General features: G+C 37.3%; 1 protein-coding gene across 1 annotated transcript; it reads right to left on the bottom strand.

Moving 5' to 3' along the window:
• Positions 1 to 5,924: 5,924 nt before the first annotated feature.
• LOC121787039 (sister chromatid cohesion protein PDS5 homolog A-like) lies at positions 5,925 to 22,134 on the bottom strand. Its single transcript, XM_042185639.1, has 33 exons — positions 21,781 to 22,134; positions 19,843 to 20,046; positions 19,543 to 19,724; positions 17,856 to 17,982; positions 17,529 to 17,747; positions 16,959 to 17,175; positions 16,730 to 16,875; positions 16,491 to 16,636; positions 15,755 to 15,904; positions 15,585 to 15,633; positions 15,308 to 15,499; positions 14,999 to 15,181; positions 14,512 to 14,666; positions 14,263 to 14,389; positions 13,986 to 14,126; positions 13,833 to 13,889; positions 13,602 to 13,738; positions 13,367 to 13,484; positions 13,166 to 13,297; positions 12,832 to 13,031; positions 11,475 to 11,631; positions 11,202 to 11,345; positions 10,269 to 10,349; positions 9,560 to 10,183; positions 9,371 to 9,475; positions 8,905 to 8,984; positions 8,160 to 8,211; positions 7,998 to 8,081; positions 7,860 to 7,897; positions 7,211 to 7,273; positions 6,972 to 7,132; positions 6,437 to 6,810; positions 5,925 to 6,343 (listed from the first exon to the last, which is right to left on the bottom strand). The coding sequence occupies exons 1-33, from the start codon at positions 21,871 to 21,873 to the stop codon at positions 6,311 to 6,313; spliced, it is 4,971 nt and encodes a 1,656-aa protein (XP_042041573.1). The 5' UTR covers positions 21,874 to 22,134; the 3' UTR covers positions 5,925 to 6,310.
• Positions 22,135 to 22,512: the final 378 nt, after the last annotated feature.

The raw sequence follows: 22,512 nt of genomic DNA, 5'->3' as shown, positions 1-22,512 counted from the left end.
GCTTAAAGCCTTTCACGACTAAGCGAGCTTTGTACTTATCAATAGTACCATCAGCTTTATATTTCCTTCTTAGGATCCACTTGCACCCTAAAGGCTTACAACCTTCTGGCAAGTCCACTAATACCCATGTGTTATTTCTCATGATTGATTCAATCTCACTATTGATCGCTTCTAGCCAGAATGGTGCATCTGGGCCAGACAGAGCTTCTGCTAGTGACTTTGACTCATCATCCAACATAAAAGTAATAAAGTCGGGACCAAAGGTCTTTGCAACTCTGGCTCTTTTGCTACGTCTTGGTTCTTCATTCTCAGGACGTGGCTTCGTCCTTTCCAGAGAATGAGAACTAGTAGCTTCATCCACCATTCTTTCACTAGAACGGTCCTCTTGGTTCTTGCAAGAATAAACATTCTCAAAGAATATAGCATTCCTTGATTCCATGGTCGTTCCTTCAGCTATGTCAGGCACAGCTGACTTATGGACCATGAAACGATAGGCGTAGCTATTGAGTGCATATCCAATAAAGATACAATCGACTGTTTTGGGGCCAATTGCAACTTGTTTTGGAAGAGGCACTTCCACCTTCGCTAAACATCCCCAGACTTTGAGGTATGAATGCGATGGTTTCTTTCCTTTCCACAACTCGTAAGGAGTCACATCCCTACCTTTAAGTGGAATTTTATTCAGGATATAATTCCCTGTTAACACAGCATCCCCCCACATGTTCTGGGGTAACCCTGAATTAATCAAAAGAGCATTCATCATCTCTTTCAATGTTCGATTTTTGCGTTCAGCAACGCCGTTCGATTGGGGAGAATAAGGAGCCGTAGTTTGGTGAATTATACCACTCGCATGACATAATTCTGCAAACGGGGCTACATATTCGCCACCTCTATCACTTCGAACACACTTAATTTGACAACTAAGTTGATTTTCGGCTTCATTTTTGAAGTCTTTAAACGCTTCAATTGCCTCATCCTTACCTCTTAACAGATAAAGGTAACAATACCTTGTGCAATCATCAATAAATGTGATAAAATATTTTTTACCACATCTAGTTTGCACAACTTTCAAATCGCATACATCTGTATGGATCAACTCTAGAGGTTTCGTGCTCCGTTCTACCGAGTGAAACGGCAGCTTAGTCATTTTAGCTTCAACACACACCTCACATCTTTCAAGTGAGTTGAATTTGTTGACTTTTAGTAAATCGAGATTCACTAATCTTTTTATAGCATTTAAATTTACATGTCTCAATCTAATGCCACAAATCAGAGCACTCAAGCAAGTAAGAAGATGCATCATTTTCATTACTTGATAATTTCGGAGTGCGGCGCACAACCGTTACATTTAGTTTGAACAGACCATTGGAAAGATAACCTTTTCCAAGGAAAGTACCAAACTTTGTCAATACAAACTTGTCAGACATAAAAACTAACTTGAAACCATGACTAACAAGTAGGCTACCCGAAACCAGGTTCTTCCGGATGTCTGGGACATGCAGCACATCCTTCAGTTTCAGCTCATGACCTGACGTCATCTTGAGCTTCACTTCTCCCAAGCCGATAGCTTCAGATGAGTTTTGGCTGCCCATGTGAAGCTTCTTCCCTTCGACTTGTTTGTATGTTGAAAACTGATTTCGATCTGAGCAGACATGTACAGTCGCTCCAGTGTCGATAAACCAAGACTTTGGGTTATCTACATGGTTCACTTCAGAGACCACGGCCGCCAAGTCATCCTCATCGAAGTTCTTCTCGACCAGGTTCAAGTCTTTCTTGGCTTTCTTTTTCTTGGGTTTTCGGCAGTCCTTCGCCATATGACCCGGTTTGTCACAGTTATAGCAGTTGCCTTCAAACTTTCGGGCAACTGCCTTCCCTTTCCCTTTATCTTTCTCATTCGGGCGGGGACGTTTTGAGGATCTTCCTCGCTCTATCAGATTTGCCTTTGACTCTTCCGAGCTTCCCGGCTTCTGATGATAACGCCTGTTGTCCTCTTCGACACGAAGACGAACAATCAGGTCTTCAGGCTTCATCTCCTTTCGTTTGTGCTTCAGATAATTTTTAAAATTTGTCCAGCACGGAGGAAGTTTCTCAATCATTGCCGCAACAATGAACTGATCTGGTAAGACCATTCCTTTAGCGTGGACATCATGGATTATGATTTGCAACTCTTCGGCTTGCGCCACCACTGAACGAGAGTCCACCATCTTGTAGTCCAAAAATTTTGCAACTACATACTTTTTTGTACCGGCGTCCTCGACGCGGTATTTCTTGTCAAGAGCCTCCCACAATTCTTTTGAGGTCTTAGTCCCTGCGAAGATAGAATAAAGACTATCCTCTAAACAGTTCAGGACGTAATTCTTGCACAATAAATCGCCTTGATGCCAAACATCATAGGCGTTCCGGACATGGAAGTCCGTCTCTTCCTCAGATACGACTGGCGCATCTTCCGTGAGGAAGTTGGCAAGACCTAACGTAGTTAGGTAGAACAACATCTTTTGTTGCCAACGTTTAAATTCAGAGCCCTTAAATTTCTCTGGCTTATCGGCCTGAGGCATCACCCTCGAGGTCGAAACAGGTGTCAACACCGATGTTTTGGCATCAACAAAAGTAGATCCATTTTGTTGGTGTTCGTTTCCTCCAGCTCCATGGTTTCCGTTCATTGTAGCTTCGGTCGACATCACCTAGAGTACTACGACTAATTTGTCTTGCGACTGTTGGATAAATTTGGGAAAATTCCCGAGCCGTTTACAGGCAGTACTCTAACTATTACAACCGAAGAACAATACAAATACAAGTGAAATGGAAATTACAATGAAAATAGAAAATTACAGTACTAACTATAAGTCTAGTCGAGGAAAGCCCTCTTTCCGCAAGACAAATTACGCCCCGGCTAGTGCTTACGGATTGGCGTAGTGTCCCCAAAGATAAAACGACTTCGTCCTAGAGAGTAGAAGCACCTCAAACTCACTAGGCACCGGCGAACTTTCGAAGTTTCGAGAATTGAGGAGACTATGCTCCTAAATGGCTAATTGAGAGAACTAGTTTAGAGAGGAAATGAAGATGTTGAGATGTTGATGTTGTTGTAGTGAATGATCCTTTCAACCTCCACACATATATATAGGCTTGTGAAATGATGAAGTGGTGATCATTTTGGAATTTGCTTCCACAAGAGGTGATCATCTTGGATTTTACTTCTTCCAAGTGGTTTCCAATTTGATCACTCCAACAATCTTGAGTGATCATCTTGGATTTTACTTCTTCCAAGTGGTTTCCAATTTGATCACCTCCAACACAACTCATATCTGCCTACAAGTGGAAATTCATCACCATCTCCTTCTCGGTCTTTTCTATCCTTTCCTCTTCCATCTATTCCACACTTTCTTCTTTTCCTAAATTACATTTCTCATCAAATTCAATGCTTATTAAATACTCCATCCGTCCGCAAAATGTTGTCCATGTTTGACTTAGCACGGATTTTAAGAAATGTGAAGAAAAGTGAATGGAAAAAGTTAGTGGAATGTAGACCCTACATTTATATATTAGATTTATAATAGAATGTGAGTGTAATGAGTTAGTGGAAAGTGAAGTCCATTTACCAAATATGGAAAAAAAAACAAAGTGGATAATATTTCACGGACAGACCGAAATGGTATAACTGGACACCATTTCACGGACGGAGGAAGTATCTCTTATTTTCTTTATCAGAGAAATTTCTTTGTATATGGAGTGATGATAGGTAAGGATAACATATATTCTTTATCATAGCTATTCTCTCAAAAACTGAAAGATATCAAGTTTACTAGGTTTTGAAAGACCTGCACCAATTGATAAGTTAAAACAGTACATAATTAATATTGTATACTCAATATTATATACACATATTCATTAATTAATATCTCTAAGATCTCACCTTTTAATAATTAGCAAGAAAGACTTATCTCACTATAAATTCGTCCAGTGTTACGATACAAAAAACTCGCTATTTAGTGACGGATAATTCCGTCACTAATCAGTGAAAATTTCTTCACTTAACAGATTAGTGACGTAATAAGTTTCGGCAGATCCATCATTAAAAAACTTGTCATTAAAAAATATTAGTGACGGATTTGTCTATCACTAAAGCTACTAATCCACCCAATGACGGAAAACATAGGCTGCTACTTCGCTTTAGTGACAGAATATTCTGTTACTATTTAGTGATTGACGCTTTTCAGTCATTTTTTCGTCACTAGTTGTTGAGCTAGTAGCCGCCGTCACTAATTTCCATCACTATCTAGCATTTTTTTTAGTGTTAAATCGCACCAGTGTCATTAGTCTCCTAAGGTTAGGAAACTTACGGACTAAAACTGCAACCTTTCACGATAGATTGCTAAAGTCTATCTTTGTTGTGAAAAATAGCTTTTACTTCTACAAGACACCAACTAAAAGACCATAACTGATTATCTGACCACCATTTAGTCTACAATTCAGAAGACCTATATGCATTTTCTTAAACCACATAAATGCTTGTAAAACACAACAAAAATGAAGCATCAAACACAATTTAACAAAAGATATTTGGTTTCATACATGGAAATAAAGGTTTATATATACAAGCAGGTCGAAATGCATGGAATGTTTTATAGATAATCGTAACAATCTCCCACTTATACTAACAAACATGCTTTATGGTATACATTTCTGTCAAACTGTTATACTTATATAGAAGGCTGGTTTAGGTTCTTGATGCATCTAACTCACCATTATTCCTTTTATGTCTTGCAAAATATGCTCTTCGTGAATAGATTTGTCATGTTATCCTTTGATGCTCTCTTGGGATAACCTTTGATGCTATCTTGGTCTAAATGTCTCATCCGCACATTATATCCATATGGTACTTCTCATTGTGTTTGCTAGCATTGTGGGCTTGTGGTTTCCTTGAATTAGTCACTATACCAGAGTTATCACAATATATTGGAATACTCTTTTGGCATACTAGCAATCATGTTCAAATCCAATAGGAAGCTTCTAAGCCATACAGTTTCCTTCAACTTATAAAGCAGTCACATATTCAGCTTCCATAATAGACTGTGCGATGTACTTTTGCTTCACACTCCTCCATGTTACTACTACACCTCTCAAGATGAACACATTCAAAGGTCAATTTCCTTAAATCTAGATCAGTTTGAAAATCTGAACCAATATAACTTGAAGGACATTGCTCGGATGTGTAGTAAACTAGACTATAATCTTTAGTCCTCTTCATCTACTTGAGTATTTTCTTTGCTATAGTTCAGTGTCTTTGGCACGGATTAGACTGATATCTCGCTACCATACCTACATCAAAGCTTATATATGGTCTAGTACACATCATAGCATTTTCAAACGACGAATGATATGAAACTCAGTTTCATCTTATACATCTCACTATGTATCTTAGGACATACTATATCCTAAGACTAGGTAATTCCATGCCAAATAGATATGAACTCTTTCTTAAAATATTGCATTAGATATGAACTCTTTCTTAAAATATTGCATTAGATATGAACTCTTTCTTAAAATATTGCATGCCAAAGCGTCGAAACATGATGTAGGATTCTTAAGATAGATACATCATTATTTCTGATTATCTCGTCCTAAGAATATGTCCACCCTCTCCTATATCATTCATCTCAAATTGAGGAGACAACTAATCTCTAACCTTAGATAACATCTTGTTTCCAATCACTATAATGTAACCCACACACAATACCAAGAATACCACATTTAGTATGCATTGACAAACCATTATAAAATTGTCAAAATTTGAGAGACCATTCTGCATCTCACATCAGTTGAGGGGCTGGAATAAAAGATGTCAAAAGTTAAGCGGGTTGCATGCAATGTCACACAATAAAACTAGGACAAGAAACAATACAAAAAATATCATGTAGGAAAAAATATAAAAACAAAATAACAAACAAAACATTTCATCTTCTAGAGTTTAGAAATGTACATCAGCTACAGAGAGCTACAATGCTGAAAAAGTATCAAACACGTAAGATCTACAGCTAGCTATACATGATATCTCTCTCTTGCACATAAGAAAAGTTCAATGCTACATCAAACTGCATATCCATTTCTAGACAGCTAATGAATACATCTTTAAATGTAACATCTATGGTGTGCTACAATCTACACAAGGACAATGGTACATATAAGCTTTATTCGAGTCAGCAGTTCAATGGTGTATGTTGTCGTCAATGGAAAAGCTATTTAAGTTGATGTGAAGTAACCCCACATGCTGCATCTAAGTCACTACAGTGCGAGAGCCGGATATGCCTGGACCTCATTGTCTTTTACAGCGCTGTTTCCACAAAACCTGCATGCCGGAACAAGTAAAAAGGATTAGTGCTTAGCTTGATGTTAGACGGAGATTAGCTTATAGATACTTCTAACTGGCCGTGTTGAGTACCAAAGGCTCGTCATCAGAGACATCCTTAACTACAGAATGAGGAGCGGACTTCTTGTTGAGCTTCTTTGATGTTTTTGCATGTCTATCCGTGCAATCTGCTTCATCAGCCTCCTCTCCAGATTCTTCAGTGGCCTCCTCGCTTGGCTGCTGCTTATCTGAAGAAGAAACAGCTTCATCATCCGATCCATGAGAATCTTGAGAATTCCTGCCAACATTCTCAGTCTCAGTATCTTCAGAATCTTTATCTATCTCTTTGGCCTCTTCATCATCACTCAGTAAGAGCTCAACATCTTCTTGAGGCTTATCGTCATCATCTTCTTCAGATGAAACCCTTGTATGTAAGGACTTGACACTTGTTTCAGTTGGTTCGTTATCTGCAGTGACAAAAATACATTAACACAACTTACTGCAATGTTAGAAATCCGAAATAGGTTTGTTTAAATTGATAAAGGGAAACAACCATAACAGGAAAACAGGCATAACGTCACACTAGATTCTTGGTTCTCGCTAACAAAAAGTAGCATTGATCGTTTACCTGAGCCAGAATTAACAATTGGTGACTTCATGGAAATTTCAGGAGAAACAACACCTGGTGTTTCATAACTTTCCTCCAATGACTCACTCTCCAATACGAGTTTTGACCTTCCTTTTGGAGTCGTCCGTTGAGCTCTTTTACTTCTAACTTGAGATGGGGATCTGCCAGTAGATTAATGAGATGAACTACTTACTAAAAGCAAGAAGCTAATCCCAGTACATTAAATAGCAATCACTCACTTTCGTCCCAATTTTTTGTTATGATTTGGGCCACCTCCTGATATTTTTCTCGGGCCAGATGACCTACAATAAAATGTTGGAAGAAGTTAACCACATACATGCCAGTTAACAAGAAGGATTTTAAAAAGTGCAAGTCACTGAAGCTACAGTATTGAGATATCAATATTAAACGAACAAAGCCAAGCACTTATTGTTCAAACTGCTAATGTTACTTAACGCATTTCGCAGTCGGTGATCATTTTTTCAACTTGTCTTTCTGAACAACCAGAAGTGGCATGAATAATTCTTTTGTATACATACATATTTATTATATACACTATACTACTACCAGGAATATTTTTGGTCAAAAAAGCCTTGCCATGACCGAACATTTCTCTAAGCTTTGTTTATGTTGCCAGGCCATTCACATCTTACCCTTGCCATGACCGAATATTTTTGGTAAAAACAAAATGTCAACTCCAAGACGACCCACACAAAAGACCTCTGCCATTTCAATTTCAGCAGACTTCCATTCACAGATGTAGATTTTCAACTACACAGACCAATATATAGCTCCCCAAACTCAAATAGACAGTGAAAATGTTGACTGAACATGCAACTACAAATAAAATTAATTATTACACGCTGGTAAAATGATGTGATAACTTACCTTCCTTTAGGAGAAAGGTCCTTTGATGAACCAGAATGCTGCAAAAGCACAAAATATTTATTCAATAATTAGACACAAATTTTGATTAACAGGATTGAACATTACATGCTTATATAATACGATAAAAGGTTGGTTAACCTTGGCCTTTAGACCACTTTTAACAAGGTCCCAGCGCTCCCTATCTAATCGAAGAACTTCCACATCACCGTCGTCATACAATACCTTCGAAGTTAAAATTACTAATCAAGAGTCTTGTAGAAAGAATGCAAAAGAAATAAGACACTCCAAAACGCATCATACCACATGCTTGTTCTTCTCCGTATCAAATGACTTCACGACACCTTCATAGTACCTGTGGAAGGACACAAGCAATGTGTAACTGGTACGAATATTGAGAGATGTGCCACGGCATGTGCTAAGTTTTCACTTATGAAAATCCTTCTGGTGAATAATATGTTACTGAGTCGGGAAGTCATCACTCATATTAGTGTAGAAGTTCAAAAGACAATTTCCAAAAGACTAGACGAGTTGGAATGTAGTATCCTTAAATAGGACAGTTGAGTTGAGGGATTCCAGTTCCCGAATTCAAGCTTATTTAATGTAGTTAATTTCACATGTCAAAACTTACTTTCTGCGCGAGGGAATGGGGCAGAGAACTGAGGGAGAGTTATGGAGGTAAGGTATTAGTAACCCTTTGTGGCAATGTCACTTGGATCAATATTTCAAGCCAGCAGAGTGGAAGTATAATTTGATGCCTTCCATTGGCATAACATTCTATATTCCAGTATTTTTATCCTAATTATAATACTCCCTCTTTCCCACGAAAAATAGTCTTATTATATTGCAGATTTGGTAAAGTAGGAGACAAAGAGAAAAGTAGGTAAAGTAGTGGAGAGAAAGAGAAGTGGTGAAAAAAGTTTCCATACATAGAAACGGGACTAATTTTGGAGGACGAGCCAAAATGGGGAAATGACACTATTTTTCATGGACGGGGGTTAATAATTATACCAAAAGACCAAGGCAAAGAAAGTCCAGAAGAGCTTACAGCTTATCCACCGGCCACCAAACTTTTATTCTGCAACCGATTAAGTCGCCCATGGAGCTTTTCTTGTCCTTTGTTGTGCACTAACCACAAAAGAAAGTGAAAGCGGAATTAAGATTTAGCAAAGCAGAATTTTTACGCACCCTCAATTCTTTAATGTAAAATTGAAATCGATGACTTGCATAAGGTTCAGAAGAAATATCATAGACCCAATTACAAGGTTTTGAATGGTGAATGCAAGGCAATGGAAACCCAATTACCGGAAGTGTATGGCAAGAGCAGCATGACGGTACAGTACACTGAACATAGAGCGTAGAACTAAGTACTACAGCATGCTAATGAATTATTATGGCTTCATACATATACAAACTCAGACCACACACATAGGGAAGAAAAAGATACGACTTTTCCAATAGCAAGTTAGAGTTCACATTCATATTTCACAAAGAACACCATAGTTAAAACTAACCTTTTCTAATCCAGTAGCATTGCTATGGTTTTGCTTCTTTTGAGATCCTAACGTGGAAGAACTGATAGAGAGCAGGCTATCAGTATTTGATACTTTCTTAGACTTCTGCAGATAATAAGAAGGCTCATGACTGTACCAATTAATTTCAAAGATCACGGAGGAATCATGTTACAGTATTTGAAAAGATACCTTAGCTTCTTGGGTGTTCTTCAGCGCCATACGAGGATCTGTGCTAGCACGTTTACCTTTTTTCTTTGATGAGGAGATCAGTTTCTTAACATGTAAAGAAAGCAATTCCGAATCTACAGGTTCAGTTTTTTCATGCACACGTTGATCATCTGAACTAGTTTGAGAGTTCTCATTTAATTTTTCAAAGTCAATGTTATTATTCACATTATTTACATTAGAAGGTCTCTTGGAACCTTTAGAAGTAACAGCTCCAAGAGACTTTTGAGCTTGAACGGATGATCTCCTATGTTTTGGCACAGAAACATCTGTTGGTTCACTCGAACGAATTTTACTTTTCTGAGGCTGATGGTCATATCTCCTAGTTTTGCGATCATGTCCATGACCATTACTTGACTCGAACTTTCTTTTTGCACCTTGATTACCAGAATGCATTTCCTTCACCATTTCCAAGATACTAAAATCATTTTCTTTTTCCACTTCAGCTTGTGCATGCTCATGCTTCACCTCTTTTCTCGTCTTTGCTGCCTTGGCTCTTAGACGTTGTAACAACTTCCCCAATGGCATCTCATTGCCCTCTGTATCACTGTCCTTCAAAGTATCATCCTCCGAATCAACTGATTTTTCCTGTATACAAAGAAACATAAATTAACTGGTAAGTTAGGAAATGAAAGAAACGCACGACACTAGGTTGTATAGTTGACAATCTTACAATTTCTTTAACATCCAGTTGCAGTGAATCGAAGTAGGCCAACATACCCTCATCAGCCACCCATGTTGTTGCTGCACCAACCTAGCATCAAATGAACCGAACACGGACATCACAGACTATAACCTAGGCTAAAATATTAAATTTCAAAACAAGTATTTGCACATAAGATCACAACCTATTTTCTGCTGAACAATTATTGGAATGGGTTCAATCTCTGCAAGAGAAACAACTCAAGCAATGGGGGAAAATCAATATAGTTCACAAAAACTGATCTCAAACTGCAAGACAGAAGACCCGTCTGATGACATATCCAAGTTGCAAACACGGCAGTGTTCATTCATTAGCCAGTACCTTACATGTTTCATACTAGTGATTAGATCAATATAGTCTGACACGTGACAGATCTGATATGGGGTCAGTCGAACTAGTCAAACCGCTTACTCACCGCCCCGTATTGGCTGGAGATGATAGAAAAATGGATTGACATTCTCATCATTTAGGCCTAACTTAGGATGGAGGAGTTCAAGTCGACATATTTTACAGAGAATTCATATTAAAAAATCAGAACTAATCTGCAAGAGATCCAGCAGTGCTCAGCATGTCTCGAACATGAGGTACAGAGAATAGAATGTGTACAAACTAAAAAATTCATTGCCTACGTTGTTAAAGCACGTAAAATTGAACTCAACTACAAAGCTTGGTACAGTCTTCTATCATAGATGATAGACCTCATTGATCAGACTTCAATTTCAAAATTATAGCACAGAACACAAACCACTTTTGACAGAAATCGAGTCATATCTTTACTTGAAGATGACTTGCTTTTAGAACAGATATCACATAATCCAATTCAAGAGGAGCAGAAATCCACTCTTGCAAGATATAATCAAACAATACGGCTAAAATATACATGAAGGAGCTGATTAGGCATACCAGCAAGCCATTTTCATCTTTCTTCTCAAGTGTACTGTACAGCACAGGAGGCAGGACCACAGGTTTACTTTCTTGAAGTTCACCTTGGTTTTCAGTAACTCGTTTAATAATTGACACACCAAGGTCACATAGAGCACAGGAGTTCTGCAACATGTGAGTTGAAATAAACATATGGACATTAAAACATCATAGATCTTATTAATATTAACAGTCTAATATCCTGTGTACTCGAAAAAAAAAACAAATTACACTTAATGATATCTAATACCAAACCTTTGACTTAGATATATCTAAGGCATCTTCTGAGCACTTGATACATTGAAATATTGAATGCAGTAATCCAATGCTTTCCTTATTCTTGTTCAGACTGACATCTAATTTTCCATCTGCATCTCCATGTACTAGCATAGACAGGAAGAAGTACAACTGCCTGAAGTTGACAAATTTATACAAAATTAGGTAAGAAGAAAGAAGTTAACCACACACCATGCTAAAACGTATAAGTGCAGTGGTGATGGTTCTTTCTGCAAAAGTTATACTCTAACCAAATTGTATAAATCTAATCAAGTGTCAGTTAGACATGGACGGAAACGTCATTATCAGATCAAAGAAGCTAAAAATGTCTCACTGTATTGTATTAATCAAGTGATGTTAGAGCATTATCAAAACTTAACTAACTTCAAACACATCTTTTTCAGCAGCAAACCCAGCATCAGTAATTAACATCCAATGACCATAAAAACGAACACAATTAACTGTGCTGGCACTATCATCTAGCAACTTAAAAGCTAAAGTGGACATCATTACAAATTTGCACGTCTTGCTGCTTCGGCTCATCTTTGCTTAAGTTTTGGGCCTTAGCATAAAAAGTCAATGTGCCAATTTTCCAGATCTGCAATTAGGTGCAAACCAAGGTGCTTTTGATGGAAAGAGTCTCAAGCAATCCACAAGGAGAAAAAAAATAAAGAAATTCCAACATCTTTCCTAATACTTATTTTAGGCATATTCCATTTGATCCTTCTCACTGAGAGAGGATTAATCACTTTCCAAGGTCAAGTTATATATTAGAGCCGACTTAAATTATTTCAGTAAACTAGAACTTATGGGTGCCAATCCTTTCAAAGAGATTGTATGAACTATGAAATGAAGACACTTGTATGCAATTTGTTAGTTTCACCCTTTCCTGTTTGAGTCGGAGAGCTCTCCACTTATGGCAGGGGGGCATATGCTTGTTAAAACTCAAAATTGATAAGAATGAGAATCAAAATATCCCAAATCACAATTGTCATTAGCTTGTCAGAATGCATTTCCTGTTTGTCTATGTTGTTACTTTTGTGTAAACAGCTTCACATTTCCATTTACATATTAATAAAAAAAATCACATGTAAAATCAGACAATGGTGATGAAGAAACATCAACAGGTAACCCATCAGAAAGCTAAAGCTTATCAAATGTTATTCAACTGAGATACACATTCAACATGGGGGTTGGTTCAGAAAGGGTTCCGCTGAGAGTCTATTATGACATTAAAGACAATATAACAGGACTTCAAATGAATTATTGTGAGCTGTGTGATATTTGTTCAATCTTTAACCGATAAAAAAAGTTGTTGAGTAGATCATTCAATTACCTGTACATAGGTTCAAATGCTTTGACATCTTTGCATTCATCAACATTAGGAAACAAAGGATGATGAGCGAGCGAATGGACCACATATGGGAGAATATATTCTGGATAGATTGACGGGGAGTTAGAATCAGTTTGCAAAGAAATTTGGTGTGCCCTCCGTTGCCTGCACATCTGGATGATGTCATTTAAAAAGCGTTTATTCTGCAAAAGAAATAAGGTAGGTCATACATTACTTAAACATCTGTAACGTTCCACTGCTAGGTAATATACAAGCAATGCTGAAGCAAGCACATTAAGTGATAACTAAACACACGCACACACACATATATACACACCTCTTCAAAATCTGACTGTGAAGAGGAAATGTCCAGCAGGAAGGCGCAAGCAAACTTTGGATCTAATTTGTGGTCTCTCACATATTGGTGAACCTTGTGAAGAAGCAACTTTTTTACCTCAGGAAAGTCATCCTACATCCAAGGTTGAGAGAGTGAGAACTGCACCACTTTCTATTTACAATAATACAAGTCAGATTCTACCTCTGAGCTTCTCAATGCAAGGTAAAGAACATTAACAGGAATTTTGTGCTCCCACTTCTTCAATAGCCGGAGAACAGCTTTTGCTGCAGCAAGTTTCAAATGAGCCCTATCGACTAAACTGCAACACAAAAAGGGGCACTATATCAACTTAGAAAATCTAAAGCAATACCTGTCCCAGTGAAGAGAATTTTGGAGCATTAAACTCATTAAAATTACTCTCAGCATTCAAAGTTACCTTGACTCAATATCCCTCGAAATTTCACCAAACATGAGTATGTTCATAAGAATTCCAATTACATCATCTATCCGGGGATTGGAATTAGGATCTTTTACAGATAAACAGCTCTTGACCAAAGCTTTAAGCCCAAAAATCTGCAGAGACATTTCATAAATGTATTTAGTTTGAAAAGGCTTTCCAAGTGGACTGTTACACATGTGGAGGAATGAAGCGAGCCAATGAGAAGACCTTTAAAGAACAGGGTCCACTTCTATCAGCCCAGCAAGTAGATCCATCTCCTGTTTTCTGCAAGTGAAGCATGGTTCATCAAAAATATATACAACAAGAAAAAAAGATAATATGGATCATATCTTTGGTCATCTAGATGCATATTTGTCCGACCTCCAGTATGTTTTCCTTGATGAACTTTTTAACCTCAATCTCTCTAGTTTCATAGACTGGCAAAGCAGCTTGTGCTATGCATCCAAGAGATTGTAATACAGCTGGCAGGTGGGACTTCTCTTCGAGCATATCAACTAGCCTCTATTAAAATGAAATATTCAAAATTGAATCATCACATTTGAAAGAAACAAAACTATGGACAAAACTGCAGGAGCAAGGAGCATGTATGAATAAGAGAAGATTATAGACAGAGTAAAAGAAAAAGAAGGAACGGAACCTTATAGAGAACTGATAGTGCCATAAGCCCATCATCTTTTGTGATAGATGCCAGGGCATAAACAGCATATTTAGCCTGTCTTCGGCTACCCTCAATGCATATGCGCTCAAGAATAAGGTCTAATGACCTATAAGCAGAATAATCATATTTAAATGAAAAGGTACCAAAATAAATTAGCTTTACAATTTGTAGAAAAATAAATCAGGATTCAGGAAATGAAAATATTTAGGTTCACGAGATTTTTCTTACCTTGACGATACACCAAGTTGTTCTCGGATAGTACTCCCAGCCTTTGCAAGAATATGCAGAGTGCCTTCCTTCAGTATTTCATTGTCATCCTCGAGAAGATGTACCAGATCTTCTTCAAATCCGCCAAGCAGTGAAGGATAAAATCGAGCAAGAATCTGAAAATGTGTCCCATCATAACAATTAAGAACATATATTTATGCAATACCATTTCTACTGAAGGGTCATTATAAGAAAATCAAAGTGTGTTTTTCCAAGAAGATTCAATAAAGTGATTGGCATGAGTGTCAGGCTCAAGCTCAACAGCATACTTCAAAAGGCAATATACAATATTATAATGATTCGCAGTGCTCACAAGTCACAACAATGACTCAACTTCTGCTTAAATGTAAATTTAATATCCATGGTTACTCTATAAAATAGTTAAACACCTACAGGCAAATATAACGAACCACCAAAATGTTTGTACAGAACCAAGTAAGTGTCGTACCACAAGAACAGTCATGCAGGACGCAGATATCTCAGAACTTTTAGAAGATTTCTGTATGTGGGCCTCCAGAAGGATTTCTCTAACATGATCTTTGTTGAAAAGTAGATAAGAGGTTTTCAAAGAGAGAGTAGTAAGGAATCCATAGAGTCGATGCTTCTGACCAAGGATTTCTAGCAAATCACCCTGCATCAGGTTTACAGTCTTTCAAACTTCATATATGATGTAAAGAAACATTTTGCGTTCCATTACTGAAGGAAGAATATAAGGCAAATAGGAGTGTAGAAACATGAGTGTGATAAATCGACTCACCCGCAAGCTACTGCATTGAGCAGAGCTGGTATTGGGATCAAGAAGTTGCTTCAAGATTTTCCAAATATTGGAATCTCTTAATTGGTCAAGAATGTGAAAATTCTCCTCTGCCTTCGCAGGATCAGTGAAACATCGAGACATAACTCGGAAGCAATACATTACTTTCTTCCGGATCTCAGTGCCATCACCTTCCTGCACATGGACCCAACATTTTCATTAGATACTACGCATGCTTTAGCCAAGAATTCAGGAAACGCAGAACTCCTTGAAGGAAAACCTGAGTCAGCTGTTTAAGGGAAAGGTACTTCTGCATCTCTTGCTGTAACCTGAATTTAGAGTAGAAAAGAATACAGGTTTGTAGCTAAAGATCATCCAGCTGAAGCAACACTACATTGACATGGTAAAAAAAAATTAAAAACACTCATAGATTCAAGCATTTGTACCAACCTTTGTTTCTGCTCTAATATCTTCTCAAGAGCTGTTACCTCAACTTTGTCAAACCCCGAAAAGATCATAACCCATTTTTTAACCTTGTCTCTGACAGAAAAGTCAACTGGGAACAAGGACATGGCCAGGATAGGTTCTATTGCATCAGATCTGCAGAGAGAACAAGCCTTTCAACATTAGTGCTTGTTTGGTAGCCTAGATAAGACCAAGATATATGAGTTATTTGGCTGTTTGGTAGATAAAAAAAGGTCCATGTTAGGCCATCACAGGCCATCTCGGCCCGGAGCGAATTAGTTCAAAAGGGTGGATTGTTTAACAGCCCAAAAGAGTGAGATAGCATATCCTTATCTTAAAGCTCATCTTATTTAACTATCTTGTCCTAATTTAACATGCCTACCAAACATGCACTTAGCATATTACTTATCACAAATTAGGAATGCTACTATAGAGATCCTTAGACACCAATATATACATATATAACCAAATTTACATCAATATCATTTTCATAGTGGCATCAGTTTTAAACATAAACATAACATCTGCCTATATCATAGTCGATTGTTTTTTGTATACATTCCATCCAAATTTACATCAAAGTCATCTTCATAGTGGTGACATAGTGGATTTTTTTTGTCACCACTATGAACATATATACCTTATTCTGGACAGTTTTTTGTATATATTCCATCCACAACTAATTAAATAAATCCTATTAAACCAGAAGCTCCCAAGTTACCTGAAATCTTTATCATAGAAGCATCTCAATATCTTGCTGACAACCCAAGCATATTCATCATCCTTTTCTAAACCACAAGACTGCTTCATGCAAGATGTTCGGTGTATCTCCGCTAACCTCTCCATGGTATACCTTTTAACCAGAAGCTGGATGTGTGGAGAAAAATATCTTAAGAATTAAATGAGTAGATGTCAAGAATGAGCAATGGAAAAGCTATATACAGGGAGCTAGGTCCGTACAGATTTATCACGTAGGCGTTCTGAGACTAGCTTGATAGTTTCAACTGGAATTGATGTGAGGGCATGACATGCAACATCACAAACCACAGAAACAACTTTTTTGCGTACATTTTCGTCATAGTCCAACAAACGGTCACAAAGAGCAGCTGGAAATTAAACAAAGCCATAGATATTCAGACTAAAGAACCTCCCAATAATTTGAGGGATATTTTGTACTTCAATTCCTTACAGATTATTTGATGAGCTTCACTCCTGAAAGGATTCTCCAAAAGGCAAGTCTTAACATGCTCAAGTACAGACATTCTGACCTCCACTGCTCTATCAGTCAACCTTTTGAGAAACTCCAGAAAGACAGGCTTGAATGGCTCAGAAATAGTAGATCCCGGCAGAGCAAACAGATCACCAGCTAAACTCACTGCTTTCATGCGAATGTCCAGCTGATCACTCTGTTGATATCAAACTTAAAAACTCATGAGCTGGCTATTGTCTACCATATCCTATGTTAAATTCAATTATGAATTTCAAGAATGAACTGATATAAAAGAACTTGGCATAAATGAAGCATAACTATGAATATAGAGAGCAGCTCCACTAGACAGTGGCTGTCAACAGAAACTCTGAAAAATAAAAATTACTATGACAATTCTAGACTACTGAATACTAACATACTAGGTCATTGTCCACATACCTAAACAGACAAATAAAGAAAATATAGTTGGATTTGTTCTTGGAATCAACTGGAGAAAACTTATCCATGCAGGAAACAATAAAATGCATAAAATAAACTGAGGACGATTACCAGTAGTTCTCCAGTAAGATAAGGTACAACTCCAGATAAGATTTGAGGAGCACAGCGATAGATGTCATAAAGTACAGCATGGTAATCAATCTCACATATCAGGGATCTACTTTCTCCTGACATAGATGACACAAGAAACTGCCTTATGCTACTCTCCAGTTTTACAGCACAATTCTCTATCACATTCAAAGCAATCTTCTTTGCAGCAGCAGTTACCGCCTAAAAGCAAAAACCCAAAGTGTAATATCTATATAACAGAAAGGCACTGAAACTAACAAAATAAAAATAAAAAACGGAAAGAGGTCAGCCGAGGAAACATATGCTTACCTTTCTATCATCGCCTAAAACGGTCAGTAATGTAACCAAAAGATTTTCTGGTACATCCTCACTCTCTTCTAAGATTACCTCCATGATTGTTTGCATTGAACTCAAGACATTCCCCGGAAGCTCATCTCTGCATGTGACGAAAAAATGAAGGTTACTAAGTCAATATATCAGTACAAGTATGCATGTCAACCAGATTAACAGAAGCACCAGTAATTACATAGGATGATAGAGGCATCCAGTGACAGAACCAAGATTTTAAAGAAGTTGGGGCTGAAATTTAACGACAGTGCGATGGAACGTCCCTGTTATATGCGGGAGAGGCTAGTCTTTATCCAGACGAATCCAAGATTATCAATTTATAGATTCGAAGTAAATATTAGTACATGTTTATATAAACACAAATACATATGAATTATAAGGATATTGTAAAATAAACTATTAAAATACTAATATATATATTTATATGTGCATAATATTAATAAATTATAGATACAAGAAATTAATACACATATAGAGCAAAGTTTTAATAGTAATTGAAGATATTTTATCCTCCAAATCTTCTTAAGAAATAATAAAGACTTATTATTAAACTTTTCCCCTATACTCTTTAAGACTAATTTATACTCCCTCCGTCCCGTCCCACGGAATATGCACTCTTTCCTTTTTAATCCATCCCACGAGAATATGCACTTTCTAATTTTGGAAACTCTTTTCTCTCTATTGAGGTACGACCCATACATCCACTAACAATACTTTAATTACTTTTTTCTACCTCTCTCCTACTTTACTAATTGTGCATTAAAACTCGTGCCCAACCAAAAGTGAATATTCTTGTGGGAGAGGAGTATATAAAACATTCAATTATAATATCATCATCATCACTTTAAATCTATATCTGAATAAAGTTCTCTTGGCAGCATGGATTTTCACTATGATCAAATCATAAGGTTCACGTGTTCTGTCATTTTCACTAGCTGGCCACTTCAAGCAGGACCAAAGTAACCGAACAGCAGTGTTCAAAATATCCACACATTATTTTATACAAAGTAAAGGTCAATTTTGGTTCTAAACATATGACCAAAATACGAATTTGATCCAAAACATTCACTTTTTGAAAATCATGTCCATAACAAATGAAAATATGACCGAAGTAGTCCTTTTTTTACGATTCCGTCAAAAAACTAACGGTCAACGCTAATTGCACATGGCATGACCTAGTTTTTTGATGGAACTATCGAAAAAAGACCACTGCGACACGGATTTCATTTGTTATGGACCTGTTTTTCAAAAAGTGAATGTTTTGGACCAAATTCGTATTTTGGCTATATGTTTAGGACCAAGATTGACCTTTACTCTTTGATACAGCCTCTATCAACAAACTAGTAACTAGACACTAAAAGTGATGTTAAAGTTGAAAATCATCTTTAGTTATCCATCCTTTCTTGAGTTTTGATACCAATATGAAAACGAGAATAGATTCATTTACAGGTCGAAAAAGAATATATGAATTATGACAACACTAAAATATTAAGTAAAGGAAAGAAATAATTCAAAGAAAAGTCGAAATCCAGTTTGCATGACAAAACTGTGTAACTTGAAGTTAATCTTAAGTCTTTACCAACAAATTAAGGGAGATTCAGAAATGATGGTGACAACTAAAAAAGTAGTTAAAGCTGATGGAACACACCTGGCAACTGAAAAGAAAGTATCAAACATTTCATTTATGAGATCATCACATTCAAGATCCAGCATCACAACGCATGATCTATATCTGGCAAGGGTTTCAAGAATAACAACCCTCCTTCCAAATGATGGGCTATTTACATCAATTAAGCCACTGAATGTACCCACAATCAACTGAAAAACATCCTGTAAACAGAAATAATCAAAACTCGCCCGGTATATTAAAGGTTGAAACTGAAGCACCTAATTGACATGTTTTCTCCAACACCAATGGACTCTTACAGTCTTACGAAATAAAAGGTACCTTTAAGACGTCATCATCATAAGGAGCCTCAGGTGCAGTGATTCGAGTTATCTCACAGATACATGCAGCCACAAAGAGCTTGACCTCCCGATCTTGATGTTTGAGAAGTTCTGGTTTGACAAGGGCATTCAAGAGAGGCTGCAAGGACTCCACCATTGACTTTGGAGGTGACTGATCCAATTCACACAGATATATTGCTCCTTGCTGCATGAGAAAGCATACAAATAATAATGTATAATAAATTGCATATATAAGTATGCGAAAAAACCAACAGCGTACTATAGCTAACTTAATAAGATATTCCAAAGTACCAATTAGCAGCATGTGTTCCTAAAGAAGGAAAAAACTTTTGCAGCACATAAGGAGCACAACTCCCATAAAAAAATTCCACCCCCTGATCTAGAAAAAATATAAATTAGAATTGGAGAATTGGAATAAACAGGTGCTTCATCAGAAATCAATAAATGAAATCTGGTTGACCGTCCACGTGAAATATTAAGAAGGCTCCTGATTGAAGAAACAGCCAGCCAACAATGACAGGGTATGCTCAATTATACTCCCTCCGTCCACAAAAGATAGTCTCATAGGTGGTGGCACAGGTTTTAATGAGAAATCAGTAAAATAAGGAGAAGGATAGAATGTGGGTAAAATATGAAAGAGAAAGATAAAAAGAGGACAAATATTACAATTCGAGACTTTTCTCCCACACCATTCAAGATTCTTATGTCGCTCAAGGCACTAACACCTTTTGACTGTTATCAACTAATCTGTATGTGGAAGGCACGGCACGGCGTGCTTTTCTAGCTTCTTGGAATCAGCAACTTCAAACACTGTGAGTGGAAAATTTTCGAACGGCTTGGAGAGGCGCATATACTAAGTGGTCACCGGGACTCTTATCCAACCATTGTACCTGAGGCAGCCGTCAACTACAATATCCATAAACGCTACTAACTATGGATTTTGGCATGCGTTTTTTTGGGCAGCCAACTCCAACAACAACATCAACATCCTCAACTACTCTCATGTCTTCAACAAAGTGTTGAATGGTAATGTGTCCGCGGTATGGGCTATTCTCTCACCGATGGTATCTATCCAAAATGGCCGAAGTTTTTAAAGATCATTTTGTGTCCACTTGAACCCAAAAGAGCCCTTTTACCCAAAAACAAGAGCCTGCCCAAAAGTATAAGGATGCTGAACAAGCAATCGGGCATACATGGCACAAGGAGGTGTTCGCCATCGTTATGTATGTGAGCATTATATTGCAGCCGAAAATGTGTTGGCCACGACATTCCGAGATCGCCAAATGCATCGTTAGTTGACACATGATCGTAAATCCCCGACTCCGAAAATATTAAATTGAAGAAATATGGGAGTTTTAAGTCACTTTGATAAATGCTTATAATATTTATCAATTACTATTAATTTTTATTTCAATTATTCAATTTTTAATTTTAACTGTGTAATTTTAGTTTTTAATAACATTCGTGGTTTTCAATATCTTCATAAGAATTTAATTATGATTGCAAATTATATGAAATAGGAGTAAGAAAGAATTAGAGAAGTAAGAGATGATGTGCGAAGTGAAGACTATTATGGTTTGTGGCCATTTGGGTGGTATAGTGCACTAAGGAAAATTCTGTGAACAGTCAGTAGTGTAAATGAAGAAAAATTAGAGTGAGCATAATGGCGAATGTCCTAATTCGAGTGAAGCAGAGTTCAACATCACAACCTCGACTAAATTCTCAAACCACTAGGACTGTCACACCAGTTCAGAGATGAACCCTAATTCAACTCCAGTAATCACTGAAACGCGAATTGCACAAATTTCAAGCATGCATCCAGAAACACAACTCCCAAACAAGCATAAATCAATCCGCAGTTCAAAAAAGCAAGAGCAGACTTTCGGTAAAACTCGAAATGCATATAAGAAGTTATCACCTTCAAGAGCTTAACGAGGGCATCTTTTGAAGCCGGAGGAGTCTCCAACTTCGATCCCACCTCCTTGAGCTGCTGCTGCAGCTTCTGAGCCATCGAGACGAAAATCCTCACCGATTCAAGTTGCGTTGCTTATCATAGAGCTACGGTTCGTGCGTTTTTGCAATTGCAGCGGCAGAATTGGGGGTTTTTTCCGTCGTTTTGGTCAAGACTGTGTAACAGCTATTCGGTTTTTCAAATTAATTAACAAGTGAAATAAGCGCTCTTGCCCGATTCTTGAGATTATATCGCTTCAGATCTTTTGCTATTTGGGGCTGGATTATTTGCAGTCGAGGGCTTCTAATTCGTGCTATTTGGGGCTGGATTATTTGCAGTCGTGGGCTTCTAATTCGTGGTGTTTATGTTTTTAGCTCCTTTGATGGCGTTTTGAAGTGGACTTTTTGGCTAGCTTCTTGCTCATAAATGTGGCAAAAGTAGGCATTTTGATTCTTAAAAATACTATACTATCCTATGTCCTACTAATAATAGTAGGAGTATTTCATAAAATGTCTCATTTATAATATATATATATAATCAAATAAAATTTTAAAAAAATGTCTAAATTTGTCTTTGTTATAACTTATAAGTGAGGTTACTTTGAAATTTGAATATTGTACAGCAACTGCCAGAGTAATTGAGGAACCGACATTCGGAGAACCGGTTCCAATATTTTCAAAAAAAATCAGAACCGATTGC

This window comes from Salvia splendens, chromosome 22 (genome assembly GCF_004379255.2).
Source record: "Salvia splendens isolate huo1 chromosome 22, SspV2, whole genome shotgun sequence".
Taxonomy (NCBI): Eukaryota; Viridiplantae; Streptophyta; class Magnoliopsida; order Lamiales; family Lamiaceae; genus Salvia; species Salvia splendens.
Note: the sequence above shows the minus strand (reverse complement) of the source record. Positions and strands in the feature narration are given on the sequence as shown.